General features: G+C 42.0%; 2 protein-coding genes across 3 annotated transcripts; both read left to right on the plus strand.

Annotated features, from left to right (window-relative positions):
• The first annotated feature begins 315 nt into the window (after nt 1–315).
• LOC306694674 (calcium-activated potassium channel subunit beta-2-like) lies at nt 316–16,010 on the plus strand. 2 transcript variants are annotated; one of them, XM_079157611.1, is made up of 5 exons: nt 316–368; nt 12,087–12,194; nt 12,984–13,151; nt 13,361–13,556; nt 13,672–16,010. In XM_079157611.1, exons 1-5 carry the CDS (start codon nt 319–321, stop codon nt 13,954–13,956), a joined length of 807 nt encoding a protein of 268 aa, XP_079013737.1. In that variant the 5' UTR covers nt 316–318; the 3' UTR covers nt 13,957–16,010. The 2 variants fall into 2 exon arrangements, with proteins under 2 accessions (XP_079013737.1, XP_079013738.1); XM_079157612.1 differs by lacking the exon at nt 316–368 and adding an exon at nt 2,318–2,440.
• Nucleotides 16,011–18,067: 2,057 nt separating this feature from the next.
• On the plus strand, nt 18,068–25,042 carry mep1ba (meprin A subunit beta a). Its single transcript, XM_079157601.1, has 15 exons — nt 18,068–18,195; nt 18,368–18,395; nt 18,889–18,939; nt 19,033–19,076; nt 19,770–19,848; nt 19,946–20,063; nt 20,658–20,836; nt 20,977–21,195; nt 22,308–22,457; nt 22,933–23,148; nt 23,303–23,559; nt 23,762–23,972; nt 24,088–24,264; nt 24,350–24,609; nt 24,759–25,042. Exons 1-15 carry the CDS (start codon nt 18,136–18,138, stop codon nt 24,801–24,803), a joined length of 2,094 nt encoding a protein of 697 aa, XP_079013727.1. The 5' UTR covers nt 18,068–18,135; the 3' UTR covers nt 24,804–25,042.
• Nucleotides 25,043–26,080: the final 1,038 nt, after the last annotated feature.

Genomic DNA, 26,080 nt, shown 5'->3' on the forward strand with positions numbered 1-26,080 from the left:
CCTTTTGTTATTAAAAAAATGATTTTTTCGATGAACTCAATGAACACTGTCAACAACTGCCTTCACCAAATCAAAGTTCAAACTTCGCCACAGTTTGAACTGGATGGAAACGTCTGATCGCAGCTGACCTCTCCCACCATCAGGAAAAGCAGCAAAGCCTCCCCTTCCTTCAATTCTCTCTTTGTTTGCTTTTTTGGATTGCACTTCATCCTGTGGTCCTTAAGTGTGTGTGTGTGTGTGTGTGTGTGTGTCTGTAGAGTGTAGTGTGTGGCACTCTCTCTCTCTCACTCAGACAATCAGAAACGAACAGAGCAGAGCATGCTACACCAGAGGAGCTTCAGAAAGGCCAGCGCCCATTGCACTACAGGGTGAGCCCACTGTTCTCCTCACCTGTATCTTTCACACTTAAAGACCTGCTGTTCAATTTTCTTTTTCTTAACCCTTTTCCTGAAAACGATTTCAAGACGTAAGGACAGAAATTCGGTTGCAAAAGAAGCCGTTTTGAGCAACGCATCCATTCGACATTTTTGAACCTGCAAGTTGCCCTTTAAGAACTGTAACATTCTTTTTGGCCTTTTTGTGTATAGCGTGAATGGAAAAGGGACTAAAGCCGAGTCATTTAATCCCTCCAAAAACTGAAATGTAAAAACAAGTAACGTGTTAATTATTGAGCTTTAGAGGTGCTGGTAGGTTTTCTTTTTGACAGAGCCAGGAGCTGTTTCTCCCTGCTTCCAGTTGTTGTGCTAAGCTAACTGCCTCCTAGCTCCTGCTTCGTTTTCAACAGACAGATATGTGAGTTGTATCAATCATCTTATCGAAGTCTCAACATGAATTAGCATATTTCCCATAATGTCAAACTATTCATTTACACGTCTTTTGTCTGGAACAGATCACATTTGAGGTTTCTGACAACACTGTGTCCTCAGATGTTGTAATTCAATGCTCAGCTGTGTTTCAGCCTGATGGCGGCAGCAGTGACCTGTAGGAGCCAGCTAGCTGCCACTAGAGCGGGACTGTATAGCTTAACCAAGGTTTAAGGACAACGAGTGCAGTACATGGAGATTAGGAGATAAAATGCCATTTCTCCCTCAATTCAATAAAAGGCCATATGTCACCAATGTGAACTTAACAATAAGGACAATGTTGGAAGGTGTAAGTTGATCTGCCCTGAGGTGAAGCAGGAGAGTGAGAGAGATGTCAGTGAACTACGACCTCTGCACACCTGAGGAGAGAACTAATCAGCACAAGTGAAAACACCTGTGTGGGTAGACAAGAGAGCAACCGTTATAAACCGTTACAAAATATAACATACATGTTTCATGTCATTGACAGATTAAAACCACTGCATTCATGGTTCTTGAATGTTCCATGTAACTGAAGCTGGGTTTACTTGAAGCCTTTTTTAAGTGAGTAAGATACTGCAGCAGTGTCATATCATATTTTCATCCTTTGAAGATGGCTTTGTTGTGCTTTTCTGCTCTTTTGTCTTTTTCTTTGAGATTGTGGTTTTGTCTTCTGATGTATTCTGATGTAAATTAAGTTCCCAGAAAGCTAAAAGTGGAATCATATAGGGAGTTTCCGTAGTGGTCGGCATTTATTTTTCTTAAATGTGATCTTTTCTGACAATATTTTCTAAACTCAAAGCTGCACTGATTCATATTTCTATGGGGCCACTTGACAAAAACACAGAAAATGTATCACTCAACCCTGCAGTTCCCTTCAGCTTTTCAAAGCAGTTTAGCGTATTTTAGCTCATTGTTTTTACAACTTGCATCTTAACGATTTTACTTTCATGGCTCTCATCAATTTTGTTTCCAGCAGCAGGCAGCTGTTTTCAGTATAAATGCTCACTGTACACTTCATGCCAAACACCAAACAGCAGACACCGTTAACAACATGCTGACATTTAGCATATAAGCTCCCTCAGGAGAGGGTTGAGACCAAAAATAGAGCTAAAATGACATTCAACATGGCCCCAAAACATGTATTCCATGTGATTTTCATCTAGCCAGGCTTAATTATTGGTGCTTCAATGAGAACAATTCTATATTGCAGCTTTAAAGTGCTTCATCATGTGTTTTCTTTGTTATTTGGTCCATCCCCTAAATTGTTGATTTTTACTCCAAAGTCTCATCTCTTCCCTTTCACTCTCCCATTTTCCCTCCCACACCAAACCCTGTCCCCCCCCCCCCCCCCCCCCCCCCACACACACACTAAATCCCACAGACTATCATCATCACACACTCATTATTGGAGTGAGCAGTGAGGGGCAGTGTCGTTAATGTCCCTCAGTCTGCAGTATGGGAGGCATGCTGAGGGCTGCTCTGTCCCTGGTAGACAGAAGGTCGCGTGCTGGCTCAGTTTAGAGGACGTTAGGATTAAGCCACAGAATGAAAACACCTGCAGCCAAGAAACTTTTTGACTTCAGCAGCATTTGAAGGTAAGCTTAGACAGTTTTGACAAAATCAAGGAAGGCGGGAAAACCTTTTAGAGGAGCAAAGTCCTCCGGTGGCATTTTGGTGTTCAAGAAGGTGTTTTGACTACCTTGCCCAAAAGTTTGGGATTATTTAACATGAGTAGATAAGACAAGTTCCGTAAATTCTGTTTTGTAATGGCTGCCTTTGTCGATGAAAACAAAAAGCAATGCAATGTGTCATATGTTCCTTGTAATTTCTGACGTCTGAGCTTTGCCTCCATTATGGTGGTTTAAATGCTTGTTGCCACAATGTTCCTGCACGGACCAAACTCTCAGCCAAGTCGAGCTGTGAGATATAGAACATGACTATAGCAGCGACGATTTGCTTTGTAAAGATACAGTAGAGTCGAGTCTACCTGAGCAGAGAATGAAGTCACTCTCCCTCTGTGTGTGTGTGTGTGTGTTCTGTAATCCGAGCTTCTGTTTGCTTTGGTAGCCAGGCACACGTGCATGTGAGTGCACACGAGTCCCTAACGTTGGAAAGTGTTGCCCTCCCCGTGTTTCAAGAGACTAATAACGTGCAGAGAGTGATGGCAGAAAGCAGTTCAAAGCATTCAGCCGAGGGCCGCCTTCCAGATTTTCCACCACGTTTATCTCAGGGCCTGCTTCACAACAACTTTTGGAGACAAACATAGGATTTGTTTTTGTTTGTGTATTAAAAGATAATTTAGAAAGTCAAGAAAGTCGCAATTTGTCATAGATTTGTTGCGGAATCATTTAGTTTAGTGTGAAACAGCTCAGTGAACCACATCTCTCGTCTCGCACAATCTAAGTCGTCAACACGCCCGTTACCTTGGCCTGCTAGCTGGCAAGTTAAGATAGCTATGTCCATGCACAAATGAAGCGTTATCCTACGTGACGTGTTTTCATAAAACGACTCTTTTTATCACCCGTGAAGCGAAAGAACGAGCAAGAGTCATCGTACGTGTGAGTAAATCCTGTTTTATCAGACATCAGCTCTACGGAGCGTTTAGCATCTTTCGGTTCATAGTTTTAGTTTTATGGCCCGTAACGCCACTGTATTGGTTTACTCTCACAGTTCTTAGCATCGTTTTTGGTCGCAGCTGTTTTCAGCAAAGAGCTCTAAAAATCCACTCCACTCTTTTCATCGCTATTTCCACTGTGTCTGGCTTTCAATAGCCACAAATATGTGTGTGTGTGCCTGTGTGTGCGTTAAGCTGCACCATAGCTACCCATTGGATGGAAAGCAGAATGGAGAAAGCAACTTAAAGGTAATGTTTTTTTAACAGAATTATGATGTAATATCACAAATTACAGGGAAAATTACATTTTATCTACTGGCAACACTGACAATGTGAACTGCAAAGCTTTATTTAGAACATTCTACTTTTCAGTTTGACACTTTAAGAAGTAAACGCAAACAGAAGGAAAATAAATAAAACATAAACACCTTTCTTTAAGATTTGTCAATCCAAAAATAGCTGTTACAGTCTCAAAATAGTTTCTCCAAATTTGAATTCAGTTAGCGCCCAAGCTACTGTAAACTGTAGCTGATAATTTAATTGCATGTACTAAAATGACTTCCCAGCAGTCTGGATCATTCCATTAACGGTACCTCACTGTGGGGAGCCATGAAGTCTGGTCTGAACGATTAACAGCAGCTGTCTCTACCTCTCTGCCATTAGCACCCATTCTAACACTCATATCAAAATATCAGACAAGCCAAGTCCAATCCCATCTACAGTATATCATACTGTCTTTTCAACTCTCTGCCTGTGCTCCCCTGTTTCAGTCTCATTCATTTTTATGGTATTCTAAAACAAAGAGCCGGCCAATGAGCTGGTGTTATGTGTCAATAATACTAAAATCATAGTCCCATGGACAGAAGTTACCCTTTAATCAAGCTAATTTATTTTAATAAATCATTATTACTCCTATAATTTACTTTCTGTTGATTCAAGTATTTATGATAATTCATGTTCGACTCAAACCAACCGTGTTGTGGGCCGACGGGCTGTCTCTTGGTGCTGCAATATGAAACCCATCGAGGACCTTTGAGCAATATTGAGCTGCCCTCGCAAGTTCAGAGTAAATGGTTTACACACGGCAGTTTCATTTAAACAGTATTTTGCCTGGAGCTGCTGATACCAACCAGCTTTGCTGTGTGACAAATGTGTTTGTAGTAACTGATTAAACACAATTTTGTTTAGAAATGTGCATCATAATTGGAATCAATCAGGTTTCCACAAACAGCAGTTGCCGCCGTTGACTGGTAAAATAATTGTATGCAATAAGCATCGGTTTCTATCAGAACTGGAGAGCGTTTCTTTATCGACAGAAGAGCAAAGAACGGCACTGAAGGCTTTCCTCAATGGAAAAGATGTTTTTGCTCTTCTCCCGACTGGTTCAGCAAGATTGACAGATGGTTCATCCAATCAGCTGCCATGCATATTTCTGAAAGCGCTGATCTTTTCAAAAGAGTTTCCAATGACGGCTTCTCGGATGGTTGTGTGTAACAAACCATCTGGCCGGTCAGGTTAAAAATACCAAGGCCAAATGTAAAAAATAATTTGTGCCTTTTTTTTGTCGCCTCTTTACTCGACTTTTCTTCCCGCTTCAGAAACAAACACACTCTCTCATAGTCTCTCTCTCTCTCTCTCTCTCTCTCTCTCTCTCTCTCTCTCTCTCTCTCTCTCTCTCTCAGGTCTAAACATCAAGCTGTTCCACTTAGCTCTCCCTCTAGAGGCCTGGAGAACTTTCATTGGCCTAATGGTAAAATGGACTTGCACTAGTATCGAGCCTTTCTAGTCTTCCAGCCACTCAAAGCGATTTTACATTATATGTCATTCACACCCATTGATACACTGATGGCAGGGGCTACACCATGCAGGGTGCCATCTGCCCATCAGGACTATCTCAGCATCCACAACCATTGTTTCTGAAGCTGCAGCACATTTATCTGAATGAAAAAGTTGTGGGCTGTTATCTTCCAGCGTCATATATATATATTGCAAGTTAATATGACAGCTAAAGCCATCTGGCTGTTTGTGGTAAACCAACCTACGTAGCAAAAAACTGCAGAACCATAAGTTTGGTCTGACAACAGCAGTGGAAACCCAACGCTGAAATCAGTGGCAGCAGCAATATCCAGCCTGTTTTATCCTACACGTGTATCTCCAGGATTGATCTCACATTGAGTTTATTTTACTGCAGCTGCATTTCGTAAGCTGTATCAGAGCTCTTTGACTCTAAACAACAGCTGTGTCAGACTCTCCCTATCTGTTCTGCAATCAGGCAGGTGGCTAAAGACAACTGAACGCTGAAATGCATGCCATCCAGATAACCTTCCAGAAACAGAACCATGACATCACAGCTGTGTGTGTGTGTGTGTGTGTGTGTGTGTGTGTGTGTGTGTGTGTGTGTGTGTGTGTGTGTGTGTGTGTGTGTGTGTGTGTGTGTGTGTGTGTGTGTGTGTGTGGCGTCAAATACAGACCCTTACGAAGGGCGATCAGTGTAGATACCAACGCACAAGGCCCCCTTTAGCGTCTGTATGAGACGTACCGGGCTTTCCACTAACTCCATCAGCATCAATATTAGACCCTCAGAGCAAATTAAGTATTATTAAGAGCGAGAAAGCCCGCTGAGAGTGGGAGAGAAAGGAAGGGGTTGTGGAAGGGTCGAACAAACACAGGACTTTTACTAAGAGGACCGGCTTTAACTAACCAAGTAGTTTTTGTTGCCTAAACCCAACCCCCATTGTTTCTCAACGTCAATCACGTCCGTTTGACCACATTAATGTCCCAACGTTAAGCACTGGCAAACCTTCTACGTCAAAACACCGCACAAAAGGCTGCCCCCATGCTGCCCAAATGGCAAAATATGACTACGGGATGATATCATGTTGAGGTCTGTCTGTGTGTGTTGGTAGGCGTGTGTGTGTGTGTGTGTGTGTGTGTGTGTGTGTGTGTCACAAACCCTGTCACAGAGAGCTGCAGCACATGTGCCGTCACCGTGCCACCTGACGATCTCGCCTTCCAGAAAAGCTGCGGGGTTCATGTATCAAAGAGTTGGGGACAGTATGTGCATTTGTGTATGTGGCATAAGATGTATGACCACATCAGAGAACATTCCTCTTGGGGTTTTAAGAGCTCAAGACATGCTGCCCATGACCTTTTTAACACTTGTAAGAAAAGAGCTATTTATTCACTTTTCTTACAAGTGTTAAAAAGGTCATGTGCAAAGAGTGACAGCACTCATGTCAAAGTGAAATTTTTCTTCCTCTTCCTTTTTACATTCTTGCACAACCATCACCTATTTATACCTCTGTTTGAATCCAGTGTGATGTAGCATTGGAACAATAATGTGCTACATTGCAAACACCACTCTCATATATATACTGTATATATGCATACAGACAAAGCTATTGTTTCAGATACCTAACATCCATCGGAGGGTCAAAGGCAGTGTGTCTCATACTGCTGTGGTGACAGACATTTGAATATGGAAAACACTATCTTTGGCCACAAGAATACATAAGAGGACGCGTGGGCAACTGTCAGCAAGCAGCTGTCCACATGAATATCCTGATGACACGCAGCAACCTTATCAACCCAATACGAAAACAAAAGTTGCATTTCTGCCAATTGATGAATAGAACTCCAGCATTGCGTTTCGTTTGGTCTCCACTGCTCAGTATCACGAATTACATCTGTATTGGAGGATTCTGCATGTCGCTTCACATGCCTTCATGCTACCAAGAGGAAAGTGCAGGTGTGGAGGTCCAGCTGGGGCATGGACATGACCCCACAATCAACTATTGTTTTCTTATTTATAACCCTAACCACAATTTCTTTCTCAAACATTTAGTGTTTTTAGTTGCCTAAACTAAACCATACTTTACTTGCTATAACCCCAAACTTTACCAAACCTTAAAGGAACAGTTTGAACTTTTGAGAGATATGCTTCTTCATTTTTTAAAGAGCGAGTTAGCTGAGAAAGTTTGTATTATTATCACTGTCCTAATATGAAGACAGAGTAAGCAATTGATTAGCTTAGCATAACGACTTGAAGCAGGGTGAAACAGATATACTGGCTATGTCGCAGGGTAAAACACAACAACACCAAAAAAAACCACCATCCACACAGTCAAGCCACCTCCCACATCCCCACTGACAGATGCTGATGACGCTGACCTAAACTCTGTGACATTGCTGTTATAGAGACCTGGCACTTCAGACAGAAGAGTCAAAAACAAAAACCATGAGGCTTCTTTCACCTCAGCCACAAAGGCTTGTGGGTTATTATTTGTAGAGCGGCTCCAGGGGATGGATCATTATTGACCGGTTCCTGTTCTCTTCTCAGTTTTCATTAGCTTGCTTCCTGCTAAGTACTGTAGAACCCATTAGCATATTTTGTCCTGAGTCACTTCGGTTTGGAACATTTTGTGAAACACTTTTTCTTTTTCTTTTTAAGTGCTGAAGTTAGCTTTGTATCTTTTTTTTCTTGTCCTCTGAACTACGACGTAAAGCTTCAGTTTGTGACATTGGAAGTAAAAAGAAAGTCATTAAGGTGAAGACTATACCGAGCAGGCTGTCAGGCAGAACTAAGTGCATTACATGAAAGCTAGTTTGGTTCAGAGGTAAAGATGAGGCCATGAGGGGAGGTGTTGTAAAGAGGGAGGTGCCACGTTAGGGGACAGCGGCTACAACAGTTTGACCGTTGACTTTTGTCCGAACACCACCATCAGAAATCAGGTGAGCTCCAATTCATCATCATCACCCTATCATTTTACACGTATACCAATAGGACTAGAAATGTAAGCTGAGGTAAGTGGATTTGTTAAATGGGATGCTGTGGATGTCGTGTTGTGAGCCAGCTCGCGTTAATCTATTGAGTTTTTGTGATTTGGTTTGAATCTACTTGCTGTCTTGCTTTACTGCAGTTGTGTTCACACAAAGAAACGGAGCCTTTCTTCCTCTCTGCAGCACACTACATACAATATACATACATGTTTGTTAGTGTTCAGTTCAGTACACTCAAATTGTTACTCATTATTTCATACTGCTCTAAGAAAAAAATGCACTACTTTGATATAAAAGCGATTCATGTTGATAGCTGCTAGTGGCCTGAAAAGGTATTCCTAATACAAAAATTAAAGAAAATATTCAAATAATCAGTTTTGGGGGGGGGGGGCTTCAACCCCCAGCTTGGTTTATGAGAGAGTTTGGATTTCAATCTTATATTTTGATTCTTCACTAGCTGCGTTGACATTTCCCACCACTGACCGTCTTATCACCCGTGTAGATTTCAATAAACTCAGGCTGTCACTAAGCTGCTGCTAAGAGCTCCGTCTGAAACACTGTTCACAACAACCAACCAGACAGCGTACACACACGGGATAAGCACATATTGACTCAGGCACCCGTCAGGTGGTCCGTCATTCATGGCCCTATTACTTTTTTTTATAGGCCAAGCGTGTCTCTGTGTGTGTGTGTGTGTGTGTGTGTGTGTGTGTGTGTGTGTGTGTGTGTGTGTGTGTGTGTGTGTGTGTGTGTGTGTGTGTGTGTGTGTGTGTGTGTGTGTGTGTGTGTGTAGTGGAGCATGTCTCAGTCAATATTTAGTCCCGTCATGTTGACCGCTCCAGGTACCAAACAGCTTCCTGTTTTGATCTTCTGTTTGTTCTCCTTCATGTTGAACTCTCCACCTGAGGGATTTACAGACTGTCTGTAAGAACTCCTATTTATTACATTTTGTCTAAACACGTGTGACGGCGGTGTTTTGCTGCTCAGCGAGCTGCTAATTTCTTGAAAAGGCTGTTTGTCAGAAGAGGATCAACACGTTGTTGAGCAGCGGCTTCACGACATGCATCACATTTTTTTGGACATCGATAGTTTTTCCTCAACAGTGATCAATAAATGATGTGACAGATTTTGTAGTTGGCTTTGGAGCGTTTGATGATGGCACACGTGTGCTCTAGACTGGCACAACATAATGAAATAACAATGAGAAAAAGAATATCGCTCATGGTTTGTGTTTACCAGGCAGATACTTTTACATTTAAAGTTAATTACTTTTTGACTTAAAAACAAACAAACATTAAAGCTTGTAATACAATGCAATGTAAAAGATTAAACCTGTTCCAACCTTTTTGGCTCCTGGGGCCCTTGTCACATGTCAAATGTCTGTGAGCTGTTAGCAGTTCCACCAACAAGTCATTGGCCCTCTAAACGTAGTAGTTAGTAGCAATTAAATAACAGTTTGAGGCCTAAAGAGGAAAACGATTCAATTTGAAAAGCAAAGATTTGAGAATAGATATTCTATTTACCATCTCATAACTCCTCAGATTTATCTCGAGGGCCCTTTGGAGGGCGCTCCAACTTCACAGTGGTTAAATCGAGCTCTGTCTTGAACAGCTACAACAATTAAAATTACATTGGTGCATCAGTATCAACACTCTAATAATGTCATATATAACAAATCAGTAACAGGAGACATTTTACTGCATTGAGTACTTTTACTTTTGATACTTGAAGTCAGGGACGTGCTGGGACTGAAATTCAGCCGGGAATGCGAGACGAGAAGGCCTTTTGTAGAAGATTCCAAGAAAAACGAGGATCAGTCCAATTGGGAGGGGTCGCTCGTGTCCCCCTTCAATATTCAAAGTATTAGACTGTCCCAGGCTGACGGGCAGCGTTATGCTCTGTGGTGTCTGCAACTGTGAGAGGGCCAGGGTGGTCCACGCCACGGCCGAGGACAATATAGTAACTACTTACGTCTGGAATTGAAAAATAAAATGATTATGACCCACCGGTCTATTTAGCCTGGGATGGATCCACCGCTCAAGAGTCTTCTCGATCTTCCTGATGGCCAGTCCACCGTTGCTTGAAATGCATTCAGCTGATAATACTTCCATACTTTTTACATTTACTGGTAATGGAGTACTTTTTTCTTAACTTTTGCAAGTCCAGTACTTCAAATAAAACACTATGAACCACTGAGAATGACAATAAGGACAACACTGGTTTGTTAGACACTGTGTGTACCATTCTGAGGTTCACTGACTGATAGAATGATCAACAGCACCATCACATGGATGATTTTGACATGTCACGGCAAGGTCGTGGCTTCGGTGACAGTGTTGTTGTCTGACCTTTACGACGTCAGTGTTTACGACAGAGCGTGTTTCACATTGGTGCGTGAGGTCTGAAACTGAAAAAGGAATGATAGCCATGTGTTTCATACAGTGTGTCCACATACCATTTTGTGTGTGTGTGTGTGTGTGTGTGTGTGTGTGTGTGTGTTTCCACTGGTTTACAAAATTAACTTCCTTTAGACTGTAGGCTTGTACATGCAGACCTGTGTAGGTATGCAGGCAGTCAACGCACTCAGCAACCATAAATCAAACCAACAAATGTTCTCAGGGGAGACACGTGCACACACGCAATGTCAGCCCCACAGTTGTTTTAGGTTACATGTTTGTTCATACTAACAGGAGGACATGCAGGCAGGTTGATGAGCTGTCAAGCTGCATGTTTCTCTACAGATATTTCATGTAAAAGACTAAGAATCTGAACATGCATGCAACTTCGGATATTTCACTTTTCTATGATTGATGCCACAGACATGTCTTGGTATTGAGGTTCCAGCGGGAGAAGTGAAAGGAGCACCTAAATATTAGCACTAGTCCCCACCAGAAGTTCCTCATTTAATGTGGCTGTAGGAAGGAACCTTTTTTAAAAGGTGTGTTGTAGTCGAATCGCACTTTCACAAAGTTGGGAGAATTGCAATAGACATATAAAAAAATGACTGAAAAGGACGCAGAGATAAACTGACTTTTTAGTCTCTAGTATACGGGTCAAGCACCAACAAACACTGGATCCTACATTCCCCATAATGCAGTTCAACTTCTTTCATTATTCTTCCATTCTTCCCCTGCCTGGTTAATGCCCACATCTTTCAAACCCCGTGCTCCCAGTTTGTAAAGCAGGCTTCCTGTTATATATATATATATATATATATATATATATATATATATATATATATATATTTAGTTCCCAAAAATCCAATCGGAGCTAACCCTGATGACATCATCAGGGTTATTTTACATTGAAAACATTTCACACAATCACAGCAAAATCAAGTAAATGTACCTGTATACACAACTGGAAAGGAGGTCGGGGATAAGATTAGGCTCTTGCTCTTAATCCTGGGTTGTAAATAATCGTGAGGCATGCTGGCCCAGCTCAGTGATGACATGGTTTTTCAACCAGAAGGGGTTGTTTTGTCCTCTTTGATGTTGTCTTCTGTTGGTACACTCTAGTGAACCTGATATGTGTGATATTGTTACCTTAGACTGATATTCTCAGTCGTTGTTAACACAACATGTTTTTGCATGTCCCAGTACAGCTTTTTTTAAAATCCCTATTATGAAATAAATTTAATCTATATAAAACACGAGGAATACAAAAGTACAGTGCAAGAAAGTCATGAATTATCTCCATATTCATATACCACTTGAAAGGGAAATAATTCACTTTTTACTGGATAAATGTAGTCGCTCGTTACTTCTCTCTGAGCGCATAGTATTTCTGAAGTCAGATCCCGTAGGTTCTGTAGTTTCTTTTTGAATAACGGTCTCTTATATTTGCAGGTGGGTCAGCTCCTCTGGCAGCAAAGGTGGACTACAGTTCCCACGTTCCTCAGACAGGATGTTTCTGTGGGCAGGAGGTAACGCAGCAGATGGAAGAAGTGAGAGCAGGTATTCAATACTGTCCAGAAAATCTTCTGAATAAAATGTACGAGTGCTGAAAATAACAGATTCAAATGTTTGAAAAGTAGTTGACCTACGATTGGAAGAGTAAATAATTGAAAGTCATTGATCTAAAATGATCTGATTCAAATGCAGAAAAGTTGATTAAATTAGAAAATTAAATGATGAGTAAACTATTGATTGAAAGGCGTAACAAAAACAGAAGTAAGCCAGTCTACGAAAACTGGTTTTCAGAATTGATTGTAAAGATGAAAAAAATGATTCGCTTTTCTGATCTCATGCTGGATATTGCGAGGCCCAGGAGTATGGTCACATCAAGTCTCCAGGGTCATCTTAGGAACATCGAGCAGGGTTATATATCCGAGGATCTAATGTAGCATACTGGCTCATGAGGAGAACAAGGTTCTAAAAAGTATAAATGCAGACGCGTACCTGCGTTTAAAGATTGTAAAGTCACAGGTCGTCAATGCAGGAATCTCCATCGCTATTGCATTGCGATGCAAAGGGCCTCACATGTTTTAAAACAAAACTTAAGCCGACTTTAATTCTAGCCATGCGGACTGGGGTGTTATTTCTCCCCCATGAGTCATATAGTGCTTTAAAAAGGTAAAGGCCACAGGTCTCAGCACACAGCTCCCTACTTAGTGGACTCTACAAACGAGTTGGCAGTGTCAGGACTGAACGCCTGGAGATGTGTCCAATGTTATCTGGAAAAGGGAAACAAATACATTTCAAACTGTCGAGGTGCATCTTTAATAAAGTTGACCTCTTTTTCAGATCCGTCAACCAGAAGATCCAATATGACGTCCTGGACAAGAAGAAGACAGTGACCGCTCTGAGGGCAGGGGAGGACAGAGCCATACTGCTGGGCCTCGGCATGGTCGGCTTGTCCATCATGATGTACTTTGTCCTGGGAATCCCCGTCCTGCGCTCTTACTCTGACCGGTAATAACAAGTCACAAGCTCACCCGCAGACTCAGTGTCAGTTCGGAAAACAGAAACGCACGTTGTTTTTTTGCGTGTGACCTCGCTGTAATTATTAATACAAATCTTGTGTTCATGTGTATTTTCTCACTCGGTGACTAACTAACCACCAGAACCGTTGAAAGTGCGTTTTGCAGCTCACATTGGAAACCTTTACTCTTTCTCTACAGCGTGTGGACGGACGAGACCAGCTGCACCGTCGTGAACTCCACCATCGTGTGTGATGTAAACTGCTCGTACAGCTGCGGAACGGAGTGCCGGAGGAGTTCCCGTTACCCCTGTCTCCAGGTGTTCGTGAGCCTCAACTCCTCAGGGAAGGTGGTGCAACTGTTGCACAACGAGGAGACGCACGACAGCAATCCCGAGGTGTGGACTGTGAAGGGCCAAAAGCACTTCTGTAAACTTAATGACCGCTGAACTACCACAAGATGAACAAGCTCTATACAAGTAAACAATGTTTATTTTGTATTCTTCCCTTCAGTGCTTCTACATCCCAAAGTGCCGGAGGGACTACGCGGCCACGCACGTTGTGGTTCAGAACATTTCGGAGCGTCTCAGGTCTCAGCACACGGTGCAGTGTTTCATGGACCCCACCGACAGATCGGACAGCGCCATCCTCACACAGACCTACGGTCGGGTGGCCGTCTTCCACTCCCTGTTCTGGCCAACCTGCACCTTGATTGGAGGAACCATCATCATCGCCATGGTGAAGCTGACCCAGTACCTGTCCATCATGTGCGAGGGAGTAAGCCGCATTAAGAGGTGAAGGGGAAGGAAGGCCCGAAGTCCAAAAGGAAGCTCCCGATATATACGGACATGGGGACAACTGAAGGACACAGAGGGAAAGCCCTGCAAAGAGAAGTGGTCAGTCTGTGACAGCTGGAATGCGTATCAGAGACAACCTAAAAGCTGCTAGAAAGACAAGCATATCTTTTTGAGACAGGGTCTGAGGCTGGTTTGCAACTTGACACTAGTTAGACGTGCTGCTGGTGGAAGTCAGTCACGCATTTTGAAACTATAATTTCCACTATTCTTGTCGGCCAATCAGTAGTTTTGAAGAATTTGTACAAATGTGACTCAATGTTTTTTTAACAATTCTGCATTATGTAGCTTTACAACGCTGGTAGTTCAAGGAATAGTTCAACATAAAATACGCTTCTGTGCTTTCTTTGCCGAGAGATGAGAAGATTGACATCACTCTTGTATTCGTCCATCAAATATGAAGCTGCAGCTGATCGGCTTTGCACAAATACTGGAAGGGTGGAGGTCAAACAACAAGCTAGGTGCAAAGGCAACAAAATCTGCCTGCAGGCAACAACCCTTAAGCTCACGAATTAACACGCTATATCCTGTTTAACACGGGCTAGCTGTTTATCCCCCTGGTAGCGATCTACAGTATGTGTTAACCTGGGCTAACAGCCTGCTGGCTGTGGTTTCATATTTAGCATAGAGACACGTGAGTGGTTTCAATCTTCTCACGTAACTCTCGGCAAGCAAGCGACTGGGCAGTATTTCCCAAAATGTCGAAGTATTTCTTTAAAGCCAGATCTTAAACTGCAACTTCCAAAAAGTGCTCTTTGGGCTATCGGGGTCCCCATGTAGGCCTGCCTGTTTACCAAGCACTGCTGTGGTGTTAGAAAGTGTGAATACTGAGTGGACAAAGTGCATACAGTAACCAACAAACAGATGTTCTGCTTCACTCCACTGTTTGCTCACTTACCACATTCAGTAATGTCTTTGATTAGCTCCTCTCAGGCTAAAGACCAGAGGATGGGTTAGTGGCAGCCTTTCAGATACAGTATTGTGCATATTATAGTCAGAGATGGGCAAAAATACATCAAAATGTATTTTGATACAAAATACAAAATACCCCCAAATAAATGTATTACAACAAAATACAAAATACAAAATACTGGTGCCAGAAAATGTAACAAAATACATGTATTTTGTATTTAAAATATAGGAAATATTTTTTTCTGGATTTTCTGTTTTCTCACAATTTGGTATAGCAGAGCATTCAGGTTTGGGCTATAATGTACACAAAGCTCTGGTGAACCGCACAAAAAGGAAGAACAGTCAAAGAATGTTAGTCTAACTAAGCAAAGCTATTGAAAGACAACAACTTGATTATGTATATATATGTATTTTTATTAATGGGACTTAACAGCCCATAAACTTTGGTTTGTATCAACAAGAAAATATTCATCACATATGACATACAAGCTCCCAATCTCCCTCTTCCTATAGCTAGCTACACGACTGATAAGCTAACTTGCTAAACACTGGCTATGCACTAGCCTAGACAGCATGCTAGCGTCATTAGCATGTTAGCATCGATCGCTAGCTTGATATTATAACCATCACCATGTATATACAATAATAGGCTATGTAGCCAGACCCAGACATAAGTTATACATCAAGCTAGTTGACATCTGTCACACTCAGATACAATATTTAACTTGACAGATAATCTGTTGAACTTGAAGATCTGAAGACTGAACTCGTGAACTATTTTTTGATTCTGGAGAAAGTATTTTGAGTATTTTAAATACAAAATTACTCCACTCTAAAGTATTTTGTTACAAATTACGTTAGCTTTTTAATCGGCCCTATCAAATACAAATTACAAAATACTCAAAAGTAATTGAAATACGTATTTCAAATACAAGTAATAGAAATACTGCCCATCTCTGATTATAGTGCGTCGAGCAGTGCAATTAAGGAAATGGCCTCCGAAAAGGAAAACCACTGAAGCCTATTTTCTACTATATTCATCAGGCTGAACAGTGTTTACTCATAGCTTCATTCACTACACCAGTGCTGCCTGTGACTGATTTTAAATGTTCTATCCAAACATGTTTTGTTACATAAATGATGCACTATCAATAAACACCATGTGCCTGTTACCTCTTGATAATGAAGTTTGACGCTTAAATAGCTTCAACTATAACTGTTCCACGATGACTGACATCATTGACACGCCCTGTGTTGACAGGGTGGTAAATATCTTATGGGCCCGTACCTGTACAATCAGTCTAATAACTGCTAAGGACCGACTGGTCCAATGATGTGATCGAAGGTGTTACAGAGACAGGACAACCTGCTATGGTTGTTGCTAGAAATTTAGTTTTATTTGGAGTACAATATATCTGGAGGAATTTTATTAAGTCTCATAATATCTGGTTCAATTAAAAAAAACATACAAAAACATACACTGCCATTTAAAAGTTTGAATCACTCAGAAAATGACACAGTTTCCAAGAAAGCTCATCCTTTTACTCATCAAATAGTTGGAAAATGAAAACACATATTCAAGACATTTGCAAGGTTAGAAATGGATTCCTGCTTGGATTAACATTTTTGTTCGTTAAACTTTCAATATATTTTGGACAGATACTCAAAAATGTATTTATAAATAGGTAAATGTGTACTAATGTACAGATGTATTTGCTGTTGTTTTATATTTTGTCTTATACAGCATTATATTATTCAGGTACAATTCTACAACGCTGCTTTACTTGAAGTCTTTGGCGCCCCCCCTCCGGCTCACCAAGGCTGTATGCCAATGAGTTTCATACCAATGAATTCATCACTTACTTTTGATTGACCCCAGCCACATTCAACGGTGCAAGATCTGAGACTAGGAGCATTTTGATTGGTTCTCAACGGCTCTCAACATGGCGACAAATACAGCTAACAGTGCTAATGATGCAAACTATGGCGAAAGGACTGACGGAGCTAACGGTGTTTACCTGGAGGGTAAATGGAGGGTGGGCTTCATCATATAAGAAGGGAGCTAAAAAGTGAAGCACGCTCACGTTCACCAACACTAAAAGCACTAAAAGCACATGCAGCCGGCCTGCTCGTAGCAAATAGAAGCTGGGATATCAACACACACAGAGGGAGAGCGACTTCATTCCCTGCTCAGGTAGACATTACTTATTAGTTGTTTGCTGCTATATTAATGTTGAGAATGTTAATAACAGCTCATAAAAGCCCCACGAGTGGCCCGATCTTAATGTACTTGAATCTCAAGTAGTCATACTGGCTAATTGGACGCAACTAACTGGAATTCAGAAAGTGTCAAGTTGCCTCCGGCTGTCAAACTTCTCACGTCTGAATTTAGTATAGTAAGTCGAAAAGGTCATTAAAAGTAATAGTATAGCCAGTCAAAAACAAAAGTATAATATGTCAAAAAAAATTGGAAAAGTCCCTCTATACTTTGTCAAAAAAGCAATAGTATAGTATTTGATGAAAAGTCACGACATCTAGTGGTGAGGTTGTAGATTACATCCAACTGAATACCACTCTACTCACCCCTCTGTTTCCAAGCGTGTCGGAGAACTACGGTGGCCTTCAGGTCAAATAAAAATGTGAACGGCCCTCTCTGAGTGTTTGGTTTGTCCGTTCTGGGCTACTGTAGAAAAATGGCGGTGGAACATGGGGAAGAGGACCCCGCTCCCTATGTAGATATGAAAGGCTCATTCCAAGTGAACAAAAACACAATGATTCATAGTTTCAGGGTATTATACACAAACAAAATATTGATTAATATTATATTACATTCCCGCCAATAAATCCCCCTAAATCCTGCACACTGTTCCTTTAAATTAACATTATGCGATAACCACTGGTTAAAACTGTGTTACAAAGTGGACTGTCAGTTAAGGTCACGTCTGAGTGTGTGTGTGTGTGTGTGTGTATGTTGGAACTCATGCAAACCATCTTCCGCAGTGCATGTTTGTAAGATCATAGGTTCTAGAAAGATAAACTAATCATGAGTAATAAATTAATAATTAATATGACAACCATGTAATCTCTCTCAACCCGAGTTGTAAAAGTCAGATCATGTGAATGTTGCGTGCACGTCAGTGTTTCTTGTTCAGTACAAAATCAAAGACGCAGCACGACTGAGGCAGGTTGAACCAACACAGTGTGTGAGTGTATGTCTGCAGCTGCAGCCATGGCACTCAGGTGGATCGTTCTGCTCTTTTTTCTGGGACTGGTATGTGTATGCTTATGCATTTTTGTAAAATCTTTTAACATGTTCCAGTACAAAACAGTGACATCGCTCCAATGTTGAGTTGTGACCTCAAGCTGTTAATTCAATATTTAGTAAATCATGTCATCAATTTTCTCTATTGATTGATTCATGTATTCTCTAATGCATTTTCTAGGCAGCAGCTAAGCTAACAGGGGATACAGGTGAGTCACGTAATGATGGTTTTCATGTTAGTTACTGTGAAAAAGTACATTACTGAGGTCGAGGTTAGATTACACTCTTAGATTTAAAAATTCCCCGGCCCCCTACACACCTGGGATCTTTAGGCAGCATATCCACGATCCTGATGTCTTGCATTGTACGCGGTTGCTGAACAGTATCACTGTACATTCAGCTCAATAGAGAACGTTCTAACTACTTCCTACTTGAACGTATTTTAGTGTGCTGGGGTGTCAGCAAATTGAATACCTGAAATAAATCTGCTTATTGCCATATGGACTCTCACTCAGAACGACCTGGAAGTCCATTTCAGATCTTAAAATAGTCAGACGGCAGAATTTAAATGTAAGAATAAATGAAAATATATGTGACATTTTAAAAAATAAACAGGTCTCAGGTCTGTGGGCAGGGCTCAATGCTAACTGCATCGTAAGTAAGATCATCCTGTAATCCCCCCTTTTGGTTCCACATCTACAGAAACGGACGTTGATGAGGGCCATGACTGGGACATCTTTAACATCAATGAAGGTTTGTGAACACACTAGTCTTGCTTTGCTTTGTTGTACAATATGTCTCTGTCTCTGAGGACTTGTATCAAAAAAAAACAACTTGGCTTTGCAGCGGCTGGGCTGGACCTGCTGGAGGGAGATATCGAACAGGAGGAAGTAAGACAAAGACTCCTTAAGTAATCTACATATTCAGGTCTATTTGAGTACAACATTATATTTGTGTCTTTAATTCTGGGCACGATAGGACATTTTGAGCACAGAAAGGGTTTTTCGCTCACACATTAAGAGAGTGCGTCGTTTCTTAGTCACCGATGTTCCTCAGAAATAACCTACTCTGATTATTCAATTTGATTCTATACAGTAAATATATATATACACACACACAATTATCATGTGCTTATGTGGATGATTGATTGCTTCCTCAAATTGAGTTATAATTTGCATAATAATGATGCCATATTTGCTAAAGCTGTGTGATATGAACAGTATAAATATGATAATCACAAGACTCAACTCATGTAACAGTACAATAATATCTGCTTGACATCATACATTTAAATAATGTAAATGGTGGCTATGTACAGATGTAACAATTCTAATTGTTTGGAAAGACACTGAGTAAATTCCCCTACTCAGATAAGAACTGTTTTATAGAGCGACAAGCTTACAGATGGTGAAGTCTTCTAGTGGGACGGAACACCGTCATTGTCTTGAAGGAAATCTAATTTACGTGGCAATGAAGGAAAGCGAGCCATTTAAAAACACAAGGTTTCAGGTGTATCACTTCAGTTTGCACTCTTTGTTTCTTTATTATCCATCTGCACCTTTTGATTTCTCCATTCCCATCAGACAGACAGCAGAAACTCCATCATAGGAGACAAGTATCGCTGGCCAACAACCGTTCCCTACTACCTAGAGGACAGTCTGGGTAAGACACATTCACAGTGCCTATACCATGCTGTCATATGCACCAAATAACGCTGCTTTTTCATATGTTTCTTTGTCTCACACTGTGTAACATGCAGATATGAATGCAAAGGGAGTGATCCTGAAGGCATTCGACCAGTACAGACTGAAGACCTGCATTGACTTCACACCATGGACAGGAGAGGAGAACTACATCTCTGTGTTCAAAGGGAGCGGGTGAGCGCTGCCGTTAGTTCATATAAACTGTATCATTGTTAGCTATGACGGTCTTTGGTTAAATGTGTCCTATGAATCCACAACATGCAGTGTAGCGATGCATACACTGCATCCCCATCAAATGTTTGAAGCTGCACTAATTGATACTTCTATTTTATTTATTTTTACGCAATATGCACACAACTTTAGCTGTTTTCAGTGAATAAATTCTGATAGACTGATTATATACTACCAGCTCATGCAGCACCAAACGGCAGACAGCCTAAGTTAGCCACCAGCAGGTGAACATAGTGGAGCATTTAGCCGTCATACATATTTTTTTGGAAGTTGATGGAGACCCAATCAGAGCTTAAAGGAGAGTGAATGTTGGACCTACAGCGTTCTGTTTACAGTCCAATCTGCTGTCCCCAAGCGGCCCAAAACATGTATTATTACTGCTTTAAGCACACAGGGGATTTCAACAGGAACCTAATCAAAGAGCATTATTAATATCAATATAATGTGCTATTAGTTATGCACAAATGTCTCTCCGGGGATTAAAAGTCATCTTTTTCTTTCCACCACAGTAAAATCTTGCTTTCCCGTTCTCCGTAGATGCTTCTCCTCTGTGGGCAACCAGCATGTGGGGAAGCAGCGGCTGTCCATCGGTAGAAACTGTGACCGTCTGGGAACCGTTGAGCACGAGTTCCTGCACGCTCTGGGCTTCTGGCATGAGCAGTCCAGAGCCGACCGGGACGATTACGTCAACATCATGTGGGATCGCATTGAACCTGGTGACCTTGAATTACAGATCAACACTTGTTCTGAATTAATCTCTACTCGTGTGGTAACTTTACAGGAACTATTTTCGTCTGACTTTTTCAAGAACAAAGGACTGAACGCCTCCTGCTGATCTTTTTTGTGCCCTCCTCAGGTAAAGAGCACAACTTCAAAACATACAACGACGCAGTGTCCAGCGCCCTAGGCGTCCCCTACGACTACGGCTCTGTGATGCACTATAGCAAGACGTCCTTCAACATCGGCTCTGAGCCCAGCATCGTCACCAAGATCCCCCACTTCATGGATGTGATTGGTCAGAGGATGGGCTTCAGTGCCAGTGACCTAACCAAGCTCAACAGCCTCTACAAATGCAGTGAGTCCTCTCAACCGGTCATTCTGTCCATCAAACAATAAATGAGACATGAAAACCTTCACGGTTAAGTGTTTGAACAATCAATAAATGGAATCACCTCATAAAATAAGAATGATTTTTGTCCCATAGTAACCTAGCAGAGTTACAAGTAAAGGTCAGAGTTTATCTGTCATAAAATGATGCTGATTTACATTGATAATCCAAGGCAATAATCTATAATTCATCATCCTTGGTAATACGTATCATGCAGCCATGGCCTCGTTTATGCAGAGTGTTTTCAGGCTTCAGATATTCAGTAATATATCCAGACAGCTCCTTTCTGTTCTTTATTCTATGATGTAATCATGTGTGTGGTGGTACTTTTGCTCTCCACCTGCAATATCACCCCTCGGTTATCAGGCCGACTGTCAGAGCACTCTGTAATATATTGTTCCCTTTATCACTCCTTTTATGGAGGGCAAATAAAAGCTGGATCAACATATTTGACCGAAGGTGTCCTGATTAAAAAGTCTTGACTTAAGAAGTTTGCATCTTATAATGATTGAGACTGGTGCAGCGATGAGAATGTACATTCACTGATAGAATAGTCTGGAATCTACTACTTCCTCTCATAGGCCTATTTCTCTATAAGATATCGATCTTTATCTTCAGTCATGGCCGCTGACAACAACAACACAAGGAGAGTATTAGGTCTAACTGAATATTACAAAAGAAATTATGATTTACGGTAGATTTGATCTTAGTATTGGTTGAAGCAGAAAGAGGGTTTGACTGAGAACAAACACAGGACTTTAACCCAGGAGACCGGTGTTAGAGACATTGTGTCCCAAACGGTTGTTGAGTTATTGTGAAGTTACGTTAGTGATGTTTGTGACGCGTTTCTGTTCTTATGTTACGTTGTTTATGTTTTACTTATTTTGTTACTTTTTCGTTGATTGTAAATGGTGAGAGAATGTAAAATAAGTGACTATGTATCTATATATTATCTATTAAAATATATGTACATTTTAGCAGCTTTCAAGGATTATGACAGGAATGGGAGAGAAAGTTCCAGTCAGATAAGATGAAAGTCTCTGTAGTGAAAGTGTAAGTTTACCGTTTCCTCTCCACAGCCAAGTCTTCTGCCTTCGTGGACAGCTGTAACTTTGAGCTGGAGAACATCTGTGGGATGATTCAGGGTCCCGGCAAGGCAAAGTGGGAACAACTCAGCTCTGCAAGCGGAGGGCCTCAGACCGACTTCTCCCACATGGGACAGTGTAAAGGTGACTGCCATTAAAAACAAATACATGTCGAGGTGCTGAACTTTGTGCAAAGTCAAACAGCGGAAAATGCGGATAAAGCACATACGCTATAATAATTTATCATGCACCTCTCTGTGTTGTTGTCCAATTAGCAGTTAATAAACTTTATCAGCTTATCGAGCCTCAGCTACGGCCTTGATTAGAGTTACTGTCTGAAGATATTTAAAAACAAAGGTTGCCTCAAGTGATTTATAACGTGACCTGTACAAAGTACAGGCTGGCAGTAAAAACACAGTGTTGTTCAAGATCAATAGCTAATTATAAGTGATTTATTAGAAATAGACATCATTTGGTTTCGCTGCTATCCGCCCCTATGCTGGCTAATAAAACTTGAGACCCTCGTAGTCCAGCCAGTGCAACCTTGGGGGAGACTTTAACGCTCACTGAATTGACAAATGTGACAACATTACCCACTGTTGTCCTCCCCTGCCCCCAGGAAAAGGCTACTTCATGCACTTCAGCACCGCCTCTGCAGAACCTGCTGACCGTGCGTTCCTGGAGAGTCGTTGGCTTTACCCCAAACCTGGAGTCCAGTGTCTGCAGTTCTTCCTCCACAACACCGCCGCAGCGGATGATGTTCTCAACATCTGGGTGAGAGAGTATGACGAGGTCAACCCCGGCGGCAAACTCAAGCTCTTCAAGAGCATTTCAGGTACACAAATTAAATATACAATATTACATACCGTGTGATATACAGTATGCACGAGAGGATAAGTTTTTCGACTTTGAGAACCTCTAACCTCAACTATAGTAATAAATGCGTCATTAATAGTGTTTAATGTCTATTCTATCGGTACTCTTTACAGGAGGCGTCATGGGCTCCTGGGAACTGCAGAACATCAATCTGAATGTGACCCGGAAGGCCCGTGTGGTTTTTGAGGGCGTGAGGGGAAAGGGTCCATCGAAAGGAGGTTTCTCTCTGGATGACATCAACCTGTCATCCACAAAGTGCCCTCAGCACATCTGGCACATCCGCAACATCACCCGCCTGCTGGCCACCACTCCAGCAGGAGAAAAGCTATACAGCCCTCGCTTTCTGTCACCAGCAGGTTACTCCTTCCAGGTAAACGCCTTTTTAAATATCCGATTCTCTCAATCTTGAAGAACACCAAAGCTCGACTCGCCAACTGTGGACAGCTGTGGTTGCTAAGCTACAATTGGACAACTGCTGTTCTGGGGAGGCCTCTAGTTAAATGGTCAATTTACTTGACATTACCGTCACATGCTTACACGGTGCTTTAACGTTGCTTCACACCGCTCTGCAGGTCGGCGTGTACATTAACGGAAGAAGCGACCGTCCAGGATACATGGCCACCTACTTCTACCTGACCTCAGGCCCCAACGACCACAGGCTCAAGTGGCCGTGTCCGTGGCAGCAGGCGACTATGGCCCTGATGGATCAGCACTCTGACGTCAGAGAGCAGATGAACATGCACCGAATGATCACCACCGACCCCGACAAGATGTCTTCTGACGGTGAGAGAAGGGTGGATAACTTGACTAGACACTTATTCTGTTCTTTGCGCGCTAATTTGTTGCTTTGTTCGTCAAACGGAGAATCACCTGTCCCCCCCTCCCCTCCTCCCCACAGGCACTGAGTTCTACTGGGACGATCCCAGGAAGGTGGGCTCCAAAGTGACTGCGTCTGACGGCAGCTCTTACTACCGGGGCCCAGGCACCGGAACGAGCAGCTTCATCACCCACAGCAGACTAAAGAGCAGGAACTTCATCAAAGGAGACGATGCCTTCTTCCTCTTCAGTCTGGAAGGTGTGGAGTCACTCAGACATCTGTGATGCACATCTAAGATCAGCCCGTCTCTGAAACGTCACGGTTCTTGTCCGCTCGTCCTCAGATATATCCGATCTGCTGGCCTCTCAGCCCCTCGTCCGCCCCGCAGTCCGAACTGACGGCAGGCCGGTGAAGGCGGCGGACCAAGGTGCTCCTCCGCAGGGAGGTGCTGGAAACCCCACGGTGGTCACAGCTGTGGTCTGTTCCACGGCAGCGGCCATGCTGCTGGTTACCACGGTGATCGTAGGGAAGGCCTGGAGGCTGAGGAGACGTCAGGAGAGCGACGAGGTGGGGATCATACAGGACATGCCTGGACTCATCGAAGTGAGTGTCAAACATTAGTGTCAGCGTCAATTCACAGCACAGCAATAACTAACCATGCCTCGTTCGAGCTCACGCATCTACAGCAGACGGTCACGTTGTTGGCTTGTGTTTGAAAACTATGTACAACATACGTCTCCATTTTATTACAGGAGCAGCCGACAAAAGATTTAACATCCGTCTTCACAACTCCATGATGTTCCGATCCAAAGGAGGAAATCAGCACTTAGCAGAAGAGCCACAACTTTGGTTTTGGACCTCCTGAACACGTTAAGAGCATTATTGGATATGATTTGGTCTCTTCAGTAGAATTGCTGTTCAGTTGAGTACACAGAATGTTTAAACACTATATTGTTTCCAAAGGTGCAATTCAACATTTTTGTAAATCGAATGAATGGCAAAACTGCTGCTCAGAATAAAACCTTGAATGTGAACATATCATATATAATCTATTTGAGTTTAGTGAAGTTAAACTGTTTACCTTGTGGACATCTCAAATATAAATCTTAAATTGCTTAAACAAGACCAGTCACTTATTGAGCCAAAAACACCAGACAAACATCAGTTCAAGTCAATCACCATTTTTATTATGAGACACTCAGACGACAGCATGACTCACTCCAGGCTGGAAGGCTGTAAAGCATGGACTAACTCACACAGTGTCATACATGTTACATGTGTCTCGCGTACCTTCTCACATTGTGCTTTCTTTAAGCGTAATCGTTTGCTTTCAGTCCAGTTTGACCTGTGGGGCATTTCACGCAGCAGGACATCTCACTGAGGGTGGAATCCCCGGGAATAGAAATGAACATGAACTCTGAATATTTTAACGTTTCATTGAGTAAAATCATGAGAATTTATTTGGCCAAATCAAACATCCCACTTCTTCAAAAATCCCACTGTTACCTGGGAAATCCTCTAGTGTGTCACAACCGCCTCTCAACCAAACTGGTACAAAGAAAACCAAAACCTCAACCGAAAAAGGCAACATCTGTGATGAAGACTGTCTGAAGTTCTCCCTCGTCATCAAATCATTTTTGGTTTCTGTTAGCTAATAGCAGCGCGGTCAGATTTGGGTTTAAATCATTGTTCTGAGGTATTCAATGACATTTAAAGCTGTACTCATTCATGTGTTCATACTAACAATGGACCAAGAACAACGTGTAATATGAGGTCATTCTTAAAGCCCAAACCAGATAATCAGAGAATTATTACCCAACTCTGCATATCTCAGCTCTACAGAGCTTTTTAGTCTATTTTGGAAAGTTGTTTTGCTTTTCCGGCCGGCAAAATCAAATCGATTTATGCAGCTTTAAATTTAGGGAAAAAAAAGGACGTCTGTTATTAAATGTGTATCACATTAACTGCTCACAGATGATGAGTTGTAGTGTGATTGTTCCTATTCGCCCACAGTCTGTGTGACTCTTGATGAACCCTCGAGTTGACTGTGACTTGAGGGGAAGTGCTGCGTCAC

This window comes from Pholis gunnellus (genome assembly GCF_910591455.1).
Source record: "Pholis gunnellus genome assembly, chromosome: 4".
NCBI classification, from domain to species: Eukaryota; Metazoa; Chordata; class Actinopteri; order Perciformes; family Pholidae; genus Pholis; species Pholis gunnellus.

Bases quoted from the DNA above. Each gene is read 5' to 3' on its own strand.
- mep1ba (XM_079157601.1), top strand. From the start codon at position 18,136: ATGTCTGCAGCTGCAGCCATGGCACTCAGGTGGATCGTTCTGCTCTTT. The intron at 18,396-18,888 runs GTGAGTCACGTA...CCACATCTACAG, and splicing joins TAAGCTAACAGGGGATACAG to AAACGGACGTTGATGAGGGC. The intron at 23,149-23,302 runs GTACACAAATTA...TACTCTTTACAG, and splicing joins GCTCTTCAAGAGCATTTCAG to GAGGCGTCATGGGCTCCTGG.
- LOC306694674 (XM_079157611.1), top strand. From the start codon at position 319: ATGCTACACCAGAGGAGCTTCAGAAAGGCCAGCGCCCATTGCACTACA. The intron at 369-12,086 runs GTGAGCCCACTG...TTATATTTGCAG, and splicing joins AGCGCCCATTGCACTACAGG to GTGGGTCAGCTCCTCTGGCA. The intron at 13,557-13,671 runs GTGTGGACTGTG...TCTTCCCTTCAG, and splicing joins CGCACGACAGCAATCCCGAG to TGCTTCTACATCCCAAAGTG.